The sequence below is a fragment of the Anoplophora glabripennis genome, unplaced genomic scaffold (assembly GCF_000390285.2).
Source record: "Anoplophora glabripennis isolate ALB-LARVAE unplaced genomic scaffold, Agla_2.0 scaffold394, whole genome shotgun sequence".
Classification (NCBI taxonomy): Eukaryota; Metazoa; Arthropoda; class Insecta; order Coleoptera; family Cerambycidae; genus Anoplophora; species Anoplophora glabripennis.
The window spans coordinates 20,397-33,494 of NW_019417078.1; the positions used below are offsets into that span (position 1 = coordinate 20,397).

General features: G+C 31.7%; 1 protein-coding gene across 1 annotated transcript; it reads right to left on the bottom strand.

Moving 5' to 3' along the window:
- Positions 1-813: 813 nt before the first annotated feature.
- Positions 814-6,341, bottom strand: LOC108908178 (tyrosine-protein phosphatase Lar; the record flags this gene model as incomplete). The annotated part of the gene is given in 4 exon segments (XM_018712113.2): positions 814-1,110; positions 1,905-2,192; positions 4,195-4,387; positions 6,241-6,341. Coding segments are annotated over 4 exon segments (879 nt in total), but the record flags the coding sequence as incomplete, so codon positions are not given.
- Between the last annotated feature and the right edge of the window lie 6,757 nt (positions 6,342-13,098).

The window sequence follows — 13,098 nt, forward strand, 5'->3', positions numbered from 1 at the left end:
TTCAAATCTAGATTTTAGGATTTCAATAATATTCATATTTAATAGACATAATAAGGAAAGCCGCTAAACATTGACGCAATTGAGACATCATAAAACAGGTTACATGAAACATAAATTACCATTTTATAAATATATATAATTTCATCAAAGTTGAATATAACAAACTATTATTATTGTTCATATACATCATCAAAATTAAAAACCTGTTGAAACGGGATCGTACTTGGACGTACCATCCTAAGTACCTTCAAAAGAGAAACATAACGTACCTTATTCTTCTTGTCCAAGCAAGGTTTATAATATTAAATGTGAAATATAAACGGCAACGTAATGAATTTGTTCAAGGTAACTGAAAATTCCTCGTTTTGAATTTACCGAGAGAGAGGGGGTAGTAGGGGGAGAGGGTGAGAGATGGGGGGGAGTAGAAAGAGAGGGGGGAGTAGAGAGAGAGAGAAACAGGAAGAAGAAGAGAATCCTTCAAAAAGGGTCCCTCGGATAAAGCCAGTGTGCATTTCAATGTTTAAATTTATGTCACTGATAATTGTACAACTGACTTTATTACTCATACACATAATATGTATATTTCATTATGTATGTGTGTATATTTATTTCAGTGTGTTAGGTATGTAGATGTATACATATATGTATACATATATGTATATACATACATGTCATGAAAAAAATCTTCAATTTCTTATGAACCACTTGTCAATTCAAGTCAAGATATTAGTAGTTAATTATAAATTTAAGACAATAACATTCTTTCCATTGAATTATGATCTTATCTTTATGTAGTAAATAATCAAAACGTACCATCTTCAAGAGTTTGCACGGTGATAGGCAACGAACTAGGCCCATCTCCTACAGAAGTACCAGCCAAGACTCGAATTCTATAGGAAGTCCATCTTTTTAGTTCGTCAAGCGTGATACTAGTACCATTAAATCTGATTTCAGTTGCTTCACTATCAGATCTATCGGCTTCCACAAATTGTATTTTATAGTAGACAATATTTCCATTACTACGATTGACAGGTGGAGGATTCCAAGACACTCGAATGGCAGTAGGACTTACCGCCTCGCCAACAACATTGCTGGGTGGGGCACCCGGTACTACGGTGGCGTTAGCATTAACAAAAGCCAAGCTTATAGACTAACTTACTTAGTGGATATTAAAATAAAATTTTTACTACCACGATAATGACGACAAAAAAATATACACAAATAAAAGGTGCTTTGATTGCACATAATAAATTTCACATAGCAGTATACCTAGTGCAGTGCTAAATAACAAATTAATATCCACTGACAACTAATTTCAACATGCAAAATGCATTATTATACAAAAACTTTCATTTGCCACATATTCACACACGCATACACACTCAGACACGCACATTAACACACGTATACACACATTAAAATTATTTTGAAAACTTACACATTGATAAGTATTCGTTTTCATATGTAGGTAATATAAAATTTATTAATTTTAATAATAAGGATTCTATTAATAAATTGTAAAAAATTCTGAATATATATTAGATATATACACTGTGTCCTTGAATAGGATAATGATTTTTGTAATAAAAAAAAAATTAAGTCTAAATATAATTCTTTAGATGCAGCAATAATAAGAATTTGCAAATTTATATTGTCACTGGTTGAAAGAGAAATAAAAATAAAATATTTAAACACACAGTACCAAGAAAATATTGGATAATAAGGAAGCATAAATAATACTAGATTTCTAACAATGTCCTACTGAATCTTTGAAGATAATATTCCAACTTGAAAATTTCTTTTTATTACACGTATCATTATACCTATTTGGGACATAATATATTACATTTAATATCGACAGTATGTGTTAGGTTTTCAATGTGATAATTAATAATACATCTTACCATACTGCTTCGTTTTCACTGGAATAGGTGGAGTAGTAGCACCCTCACCTCTTTGGGACCTAGCAGCTAACCAAACATAATAAATAGTATCTGGATAAAGTCCTGTTAGAGTGTATGACTCTGATATGGGTATACGTCTATGGTGTTTTTCTTTAGCATAGGTATCATTCCAATATAGTTCATAACTCACTATGCTTTCTCCCGAGTGTGTTGGCTTACTCCATTGTAATGTCACTGAAGTTTCTCCAATATCTGAGGCACGCAAATTACTTGGCTGACTTGGTACACCTAAAAGTTGTAGAGGTATGCTATAGACAGATTTTTATATTTAAAGGAAATATCAGAAATATTTATTTATATATTTAGTTACTTAACACTCACATAATTTTCTAGTTAATTGAAGAAAAAAAAAATGTTTTTTTTAATTTAGTTTTTTTCGAACACTCAATACAGAGCCTTCATAAATGATTACAAGCCATGTGTCCAATAATTTTGTTTAGAACAGTAATTTTATTTCCTTCATGTTGGATTTTTCGGTAAAATTAGAAATTATTAAAATACTAAGATCAAGGTTACATTAAAACACAACATTCTGTTTCACCGGCTGTGATTGATGTAATTTTTCACGAAATCCTATTCAACCAATCATGAATCGCATTATCTCGTGTGGACGTAACGGTTTGTCATTGTTCACTGGAAATGAATCATTAATATTGGCGACGCCAAGATTTAGGGAATTTTCATTCTTAGACCAATCGTGTAATGTTGGGGGTTGCCTAAGTTCGGCGGTTACGTGGCTTGTAAACATTTATGAAGGCTCTGTATAAAAATGACACAAAATTTATTATTTGCAACAAAAAATTTAGTGTTTTTTGTTTTTGGGTATAATGTAAATTCAACATTTAAATAATTTGCAAATAATGACCTTGTGCTACAGGGATTAGTTAGGGGTTGTTTTTTAACAAATTTATTTTTGTTTATTACATTACACTACAATCTTTGAATTGTATTCTGAAATACGATCTAAGAGTCTATCAAGACAACTGATTAAAAAATTTCCTGGCATTATTGAATCGATTCACTTTGATTTATTTTAAACAGCCTTGAAGTGCAATGTAGAAGAAAATTTGCCATTGCAACTATTATTAGGGTGTAAAAGTATATATTATACTCTATTACTATATTTATACAAAGATAAAAAATTCTAAAGTAGTGTCAGGCAGTCCTTTTTTTACTAGGTGCACCATACTTTTTGCCCTTGTAAACGATGTAATGATATGCGACACTTTGCCACCACCTTTTCTGGGGTCGCAAATGAACCAGCGGTCTCAGTTGAGAGCTGCGTATTCTTCGGCCAGACTACAGTGAAGAAGGCTGAGTTCCAAAATTATTTGATGTCTAATATGGGCGCCAAGATAATTTATAAAGCGGAAAATACCCCAAATAACAATAGTATTCCCCCCCCCCAAATTACTAAACAGGGTAATACAAATGAAACCACTAATATTTGATTTATATTATATTACTAATATTACAGTATATCTGATGGAAGGTGATATCAGTGGCGGTGCGTGAACGAACATTGATTGAATGTGTTCTGCTTAGGGTTGTTGCATTTGTTGAATTGAATTCCGGGATATAAAGTGTCCGGAGTTTTTAATGGCGCCGCAGGCGAAACATTTTAAAAATTTTCAAGGTCACGCGTTTTCCTGGCACTTCTGAATTTCAAGGAATTCATTTATACAAAAATACAGATTTTCACAAGAACGATTTTTGAAATTCATACCTTTTTGAAATATCTATTCACGAATTACCTACTGACGGTATAAATATATTGGAATAAACTAAATATATTTTATTAAATTATTGAATATTGTTTATACACAAAAAAATCCTTTGTGAAATTTACCGATTCAACGAATTTTAATTTTCCTCGCCATGTTATGATTTTTTCTTTATCTTTATACATATATTAATCTTCCAACTAACTGTGTTAACACTTAAATAGGTATTGATAACTCTATAGTTTTTGCAATGTTGTTAGTGTTGACCATTTTGTAAATATTTGTGCATTAGATAAATAGATAGCTTGTTTATAAATGAATATTTTATGTCATATTGTTTGGTTCAGCTTAGGAATAATACCAGAGGCTGTGCTTTAACTGGTTCAGTCACCTGATCCTCAGCTTATTTTCCTATTGTATGCTTTTCTTATGCCTTTTTTTGTGTTGCTGTCTCTATTATGGAAAAATAAAGGTTACTATTATAATAATTATTATTAAATACAAACCTTGTTGTGTTTTAACATGAACTGGCGAACTAAGAGGACCATGTCCTACAGATGTGTATGCTTGAACTTTTATTGTGTAGATTGTGTGAGGAATAAGCTCACTAATTGTTGTTAACTGATTGTTATCCACCATTTGTGATTCCCACTGTGTTATTGGTAATTCAGAATTTGTTGTGTAATACACTTTGTAACCCTAAAAAATAATGTTTCATTTAATTGTAATTGTTAAAATGTTGCTATTGGTCCAAGAAGTATTTGGAAAATATTATAAATAAACAATTTCAGATTGTAACCATATTGCATATAAATAAATTACAAATTAAATTAAAAAAATATCCAAGTGTTTTTTATTTTTCGTTTTAGTGTGATTATATAGTGTCATAATGTAAGTAAAGATGTAAAACAAATCAACCAAAGCCTCCTCAGACCAAACCAAAAAATTTTTAAATGGGAATTGATAGTTGAGACTCCAACGGGTATGTATAAAAATTGGGAGCTCAAAATAATCATTAGTTTTACCGTGAGAGAGAATTGAAAAATAAGTATAGTTCTGTATTTTCTTAATTAATAATTCAATTGTGCGAAATCTTCCCAGCCGATTTTGATTAAACAATTTCTGCAATACTACCATATCACTCAGAACCATATTTTTTATATGGCTGCTCTAAACTCCGAAATAAATTCATGGAAAAAATCTTTTTTCACGAATTTTTTTTCGGCCTATACTGTATTGCAGCAACAATAATGCACACAAATATTTCGGAATACTTTTATTTGAAAGAGAATCTCAAAACGAAACTTTTTTTCCTTTGACTATTTTCTCTAATGTCAATATTCTCCGAGTTGTAAATGAAAGAAGGGAGAAAAAATGCGCCTTTTTTATTTTTTTTTACATTTCCTTGCGCTAACAATTATTTACAACTTTTTCAGTGGGTGCATATCACAATTAATATATAATATTTAGAACTATTCCTAGCAAAAATTAGCGTTACTATATAAAACATCCATCCCGTAACAGATACCGACTGGACTACTAGGATAGCACATCTGATCTGATATCTTCCCAATTTTAGGTAATCATGTAATATAAAAACGAAAATAGTATTTTGTGATGTTAGGAGAATAAGTGATACATACTTTATGTGCTAAAAGTGGAAAGTTTGTATGTAGTGAGTCAGACAATAGACAATCCATGCGAAGCACATAAAGTATCTTATTCTCCAAACATCATATAGGTACTATTTTTTATTTAAACATTATAAATTCTATAAAAATATTAAAATAACTAAGAAAATAACGAATTTTAAACAAAGATTGTAACATTGAATCTTTAACTTGTTTCACTGTATATAACTTTACTTATCGTTACTATAGATACGTACTTGCATCTATCAAAACAAATATATAAAAACTGAAGAGTTCTAGTTTGTGGGCTCATTATTCAATGGTAAACTCTGTGTTAAGTTTGAAGCATAATGTGAACATCGAAAAATACAATTTGCGTGCATTTTTGAAAAAAAAACAAGGAGAAGGTCAAAAACAAGTCAAAGAGATCGAGAGCCTTCTTAAGGGAATAGTTCCATAGATTTTTGTTTGATACTTCAGATGAAAAGTATCTGACAATAAAAGTAACAAAATTACATTTTGTATATCTGGGGTAAGTAGTTGCGACGAACTAGTGAAGATGACAATTTATTGATGATATTGAAGACATTTAATGATATCGCAAGAAGTGGAGGATTCTTAAATGATGCAAACTACTGCAATGAATTAATATATAAATATTAATAATTGGTATATGGAGATTTTCTGAATTTTAAAGTTCAAGTGATATTGACTATAAAAAATTTTAAGTATTTTCTTTAGTTTTTTGTAAATTTCATATTTTTTTTAAACACATTTCGCGTATTATTTTGCATTGTGCCGATACAAAGTTAGTGATTGTTAAGGTCTTCTTAATTATTATACAAATACGCACAACTTTTTTCTGTATAATTACCAATATAAAGTAAAATTTTGTTAGTGCAGTAAAAATTAGGTACTTACCAGCACTTGACCATTGGGTGTTTCTGGTTCATCCCAATTTATTACCATAGTACTGGAGCTGAGAGGACGTACTTGAACATTTCTTGGGGCAGTTCCTGGTTCTAATACAAATAAAAGCAGTCTATGATATATAATTATATGTAATTAGTGAAGAAATTGTCAAAACTCGCTATATTTGTGGCATCTTATTATATAACGTATCCTAAATTATAAAAGTTAAGCTTGATAGAACTAAAAATAAAAAAATGCTTAATTTCTGAGGTATAGGGATTTCAAGTTGGAATTTCCAAATATTTAATTTTTATGTATTCAAAATGCTTAAAGATATTGTAGGCCAATCAATAATATAGTATTAAATCAGTGATTTTATGACAAAAATATTAGTAGCAAACGGACTCTGTCATCATTTACGACAGTCTGTAGATAGATTTACAATTAATTAATTTTTTATAAACATTTTTATGCAAAAAAACTCATTTATCTTTTAGTTTTTTGCTTATACCTGAACCTAAACTAACGAAGCAATCTGAAAACTATAAAGAGACAATTTATAGAGCATTGAAATCCGATCGGATAATTAGAAACGAAGAAAACTTTCAGTGTGCACAAAGCAGGCGAAATTGCAATTTGAATTTTTTGTGCATTATTTTGCAAAATTTCTGGATGCGGTGGAGGTGGTCCAATTTTAATTTTTCAGTCAGATTTTAAAAGGAGAAGTATAATACTACAAGTATATTCTATTTTTCCGATAAAATGGTGCGAAATAGGTGAAAAATTCCTCTAAACATGCTCAAAAACGGCCGAGCGCGCGTATGCGGTCGAGTAGTGGGGGAAGATCGGGAGATGAGAGAGAGATATATTGGTATATAATTTTGAATATTGTTAGTAATACAGGGTATAACGAAATTAATGCAACAAAATTTGGTTACAGATTTTTAAGATAAATTTAGGGGACCCGTATTTTTAATATTTGCCAAGTGGCCCCCTCTTTCGGAGTTACAACCCTCCCGAAATCCGCCCCTAAGAATAATCTTTTTTTTATGTCTCACAACCCTGTTGCATGAGAATCACTAAATTTGGTACACAGGGGTTTTATGACATGTGGAATCTAATGGTGCTACGCTTGTCGGCGGGGAACCCCTTTAAGAAAATTTTTTGTGGGCCCTCTTGTCTTTCGAGCCAAAAAAATTTGGTTGTATATTTAAATTTCTTAAAAATTATTAGTCCGCTCGAAAGCCATTATAGGAATGTTTCACATATTTCGCATCATTTTATCGGAAAATTAGAATATACGTTTTGTAGTATTATACTTCTACTTTTAAAATCCGACTGAAAAATTAAAATCGAACCACCTGCAGCGCATCTAGAAATTTTTCAAAATAGTGTACCAAAAAATTGAAATTGCAATTGTGCCAAAACTAATGGTCCAACACCGCCTGTTTTGTACGCACCTAAAGTACATATAATTTACTACTTTTGTGCACGGGTGATCTCTACAACTTGAAAAATGGTGGAGTAATGAATTTTTAAAGACGCTAAATTTTTCAATTTTTCCGGGTTTTCTTCATTTCTAATTATTTTATTTATTCGTATTTCGATTCTCTACAAATTGTCTCTTTATAGCATTCAGATTACCTCGTTAGTTTAGGTTTTATAAGCAAAACAACTAAAAAATGCGTTTTTTGCATAAAAATGTTAATAAAAAATTAATGGTAAATTTGTATAGGAAACATATAAGCATAAATCTACAGACTGTCTTTTATATGATGGCACAGTCCGTTTGCTACTAGTATTTTTGTCAGAAACATAACCTCTATTGATTGGCCTATTGGAATGAATTTTATTTTGAATACCATGTAATAAAAAAACTAAGCATTTCTTGATCCATGTTTATGGGGAACTTTCTTTGAGGAATTCAATCGAATACAAAAAATTTATATTTGTAAAATAGTTAAAACAGTCTTATAAAATTTTAACATAATAAATAATGTATTATGTTATTAAATTTTGGAAATTCGTTTTTTGGTTCATTTCAGCCTTGTTTGAGGTGATATTGAAAAAAGAAGAACACTTTCTCATGGCAACTTTTTGCCCTCTATCGAATGGCATAATCAATTTTTATATGTAACGTTTTGTCTCTCCAGGACCATCATCAACTTCACTTTTTTAAATACGACCCTGGAAATTTTATTCCATTTCTTGCAAGCCTTCATGACCCCAATACTGTACTGCTTCAGCCCGAACCAGATTCAGACGTTTTATCCCAAAAAATTCAGCCTTTACTTTTTAGAGGCATAATGTTGATCCTCTGATTATAGGTACAACCTTGCCCCCATTTAAGCTACTTCGTATCTCATGACTGATATTTCTCAGAAAATCTACTGTTTGGGTGAAAAATAACCCAATTATGTCAAAACTGATTTTTTCCTAGATCCTGTCCAAATACACACAGGGTGGTTCACAAACGGTGACCAAAAATAAAATTAAGTTTTTCGGATAAAGTTTTTATCTAGGATGCTTTGTTAAAAGATACAGGGTGTTAAACTTAAAAAAATAAATAATTTGAAATTCAGCACATGTATTTATGTAAACATTGTCCAAAATCTGAAGTCTTTTTCTAAAATTTAGATGCTTTAATGGCGGAGATACAGGATATCGGTGACATATTTTTCTAAATAAAATAGTGCGCCACTGCTTTATGTTACCGTAAAGCATGATATTTTCGGATTCATCTTTAAATTTTCTACAAATTACTACTCTATGTTTTCAAAAATAGTCCGATTTTCGAGTAAAACTTAAAAAGGATTCATTAGAAAAACGCGGCCACTCATTTAATATGGCGGAAAAAAGGTTTTCAATAGAAAAGATTTTGCAACTTAAACCAGAATTAAAAAATCAGAATATCAAAATCATGAATGATTATGAGCTTTTACGTCACATGACGAAAGTTGACGATAATAATAAAGCATAGTTACTACCTACCTCATCAAAGCGCACTGCGCGAATATAGTGTAAGTACTAAGCTGCGCGTAGTGTTTGACGCGTCACCAGTACTTCCGACATTTTCTAAATGATTTACAAACGGTTGGTCTAACCCAAGGATATAAAATCCTTGGGTCTAACCATTCAGGAGGACCTTCTATCAATTCTATTGCGTTTTAGAAAACACTCGTTTGTCATTTCCGCGGACGTTGCAAAAATGTATCGCCAGGTTTTGATAAATCGGAAACAAACACCATTGCAACGAGTATTGTGGCGGAAGAATTATGATAAAATACCTATGAATTTAAGACCGTGACATATTATGGCACAGCCGCTGCTTCTTATTTAGCGAAATATGTAAAAAATGACAGTCAGTTTACAAGTATGGTAAACTTTGGTACTAACGAAAAACAAAAACATTGGGACTTTTATGGAACTGTAAATCCGATAATTAACCTATGCAATAAACAAAATTTCAAGTAATAAAAACGCAACGAAGCGTACAATATTATCAAATATTGTGCAGATTTTTTACCCATTGGGCCTTTTAAGTCCATGTACCATAACTGCTAAGATCGTGCTACAAAAACTGTGGCCGCAGAAAATTGATTGGAATGAAGCTTTGTCAGAGCAATTAAATACCGCTTGGGCGAAATTCCATTAACTATTACATGCAATTTAGTAAAGTTAAAATAAATCGACACGTCGTATGTGAAAATTACGTACTTAAATATTCAACTTCATTGTTTTTTCAGATGCATCCGAAAAGGCAATGGCGGAGCGATTTTTATCCGATCCATAAATACAAACGGAGATATGCGCTAAAACACGATTGGCTCCGTTTAAACAATCACACTACCACGGCTAAAATAATTATGTGGAGCTGTTATTTTGGTCAGATTGGTTAAAAAAAGTTCCAGCATCTTGGGATATAAAATTTGATAAGTACGTTTTCTGGACAGAGTCCACAATAGACTGGTTAAAATTAACACCTAGTTCTTTAAAGCCATTTGTCGAGTCGGGTTGCGGTTATACAAGAATTTACTAGTACATATGATTAGCGACACGTGCCTAGCAAACAAAATCTTGCGGATATTTTGTCCAGGGGAATTAATCCAAACTGCTTAATAGACTTAGAACTATGGTGATATGAGCCTAAATGGCTTTCTCAAAACGAATCCAATTAGCCTAATCTAAGATCAAGCAGAGATGAAGTAACTACGAAATTAAAACAAGTCCTTATATTAACGCAAAGTTTTAACGATTTTCCGTTGACTAATTTCTGTCTAATTTAAATAGGCTCAAACGGGTTACAGCGATTTTGCGTAGATTTAAAAACAATTGCTTAAAGTCACGAGATCAACGTAAGGGCCTCTTTCACTAAAAGAAACAGATAATTCGTTGAAATTTTTAATTAAAATTAAATTGCACAGAAACAATCATTTGCTTAGGAATATGAAAATTTGCTTCAAGGCAAAGATATTAATGTTAAAAGTTGAGCTTTGAGTTTATCCCTTTTTAGATTCTGAAGACATTACGAGTGGGGAAGGACGTTTACAAAATTCAAACTTTGCCTATAACAAAAAACATATTTTTTTTGTTCCATGCATCCCATGACCAAGTTACTTATGATTACTGAACACATCCGACTATTACATGCAGGACCCTCATTAACTTTATATTCATTATGGGAAAGGTTTTGGCCTATTATGAGGTGTAATTTAGCAAAAAAGGTGGTTCACGAATGTTGCTTCTTCAGACAAAGTTCAAACAGTCAAACCTATTATGGGGTAATTATCCGAACCTAGATCAACACCGGGATGTGACTGGGGTAGATTACACTGATCCATTTTTTATTAGAAATAGTAAGAGTCGTGGTGCCAGCTATGTATGTTGTGAAATGACGAACAGCAATGGTGGGAATAAGCGAGTTCGAAGCGCACATGCGTTTGGTAGACAGTTAAGATACATGATATTTTAAAGTAATATTGATTTCTCTATACTTTGTACTAAAATTTCAGTGTATCTGTATGTTAACATCATTCACACTTATTATTCATAAAATACATCAAATTTATAGTCCACTCAAATACACAAAAGTCAATACATCAGCGCCGCTTTTATGTGACCCGCTTGGCTCACTTTTTGTAACATGGAATCGTCACTCCTTGTATAAACTCCTTATCCGGAATATTAAAAGAAACGATTTAAATTATCCATGTATACTTTTCGAGTTTGATTATTTTTCTTGTGTAATAAAATGTAAGTTTTATCGGGGTTAATTTCTCATATTACAAAAGGACCTGAGAAAGGGGAAAGGGTTTGCTGTTTTAGATTTGGCCTGTGCATTATTCACATAAACTTTATCGCCTACCCTAAATTGTCGTAATTTTTTTTCGTATCTCTGTAGGTTTTGTTGATGTACAAGTTCTTTTTCTTTCATTAGGTTCGTACTGCTTTTGTTGTACATTGATTGCAAACGGATTTTCGGCATTGATTTACCTAAATTTTGAATGATAATATTTTAGGGAGAGTATTATTGACAACAGTTCTTTTTTTGTAGTACTATACTTTCTTTCTGCCTTGAAGCATAACATATCGGCAAATCTTCTAATTTTTCTTGTAATAAAATAGATCCAGTGGCTACATCTGATGCATCTGTTGTTTATTATAAATGGTTTGTCAAAATTTGGATGTTGTGTAGTATAGGAGCAATGGTCTTTACATTTTTCAAAAATATTTATAAATTCTGCATTATCAATGCTTGTCGAATTTTTCTCAAGACATTTAGCCAATGGCTTGGTCAGATGAGCAAAATTTTGGATAGAATCCAATCTTTTAACTTCCTTGGTAGTGGTAGGTACTGGAAATATTTGTACTGCTAAAATTTTGTTCGGGTTATTTTACTCTAGTGGGTGTAATAACATGACCTAAATATTCTATTCGGCTTTTTTCTTTAGACATTTCTATTTGTTCAGTTGTAGTTTTAGGTTAGAGGTCCTTAATCTGTCGAAAACTTTCTGTAGTCTTTCTATATGTTCATCTAATGATGTACAAGATATAATTAAAATATCCAGGTAGACGAGACATATTATTTTGTAATCCCCTGATCAATAACTGATTAAAAAGTTGGGAGGCCATTTCGTAATCCGAAGGGTATTCATTTGAACTGATAATGCCGGTGAAAACAGTTTTTTCTGCGTCCTCTTCATCCATTTTTATTTGGTAAAAACCAGTTGTAAGGTCCCAGGATTGCAAAATACGTGCAATGGCCTAATTTGCTTAGCAAATCTTCAATATTTGATATTGGATATTTATTTTCTATAATTTTTTCATTTAATTTTCTGTAGTCAATAATAATGCGAAATTTTTGTGTGCCACTGGCATCTGCCTTCTTCGGGACAATCCATATTGGTAAAATATAAGGAGATATTGATATGGCGAAATATATCTTTATAATTGTAATATAAGTTTTCGATTTTTGATTTTTCTTCAGTGTTTAAGTGAGACTTTCTTAAGTTATCTTCTAAATTTTGGATTAGTATTTGCTCTACGTAATCCTGATCCATTGGTATATTTTTGTCTGATATCGGTATTATTTAAAATTTCTTGGGTAAACGGTTTAATTTTGAGTTCAGTGCGAGCAGCCGAGCTGAGCGGACGTGTTTGTTTGTGAGGTGAAGTGATTGCAACGAGCAAAATCTACCTGCCTTTATTAAGGCTACCTGGAAAGAATCCCTTTCTTTCCTTTTAATCACCGACCTAATCCCCGGCTAAGCATAGAGGCCGTCGGCATCTTTGTTGCAGGCACCTGTCCCGGGGTTATGCCCAGGTAAGTTTTTACTTATTTATCAGTTATTTGCATTACTTTAAAAT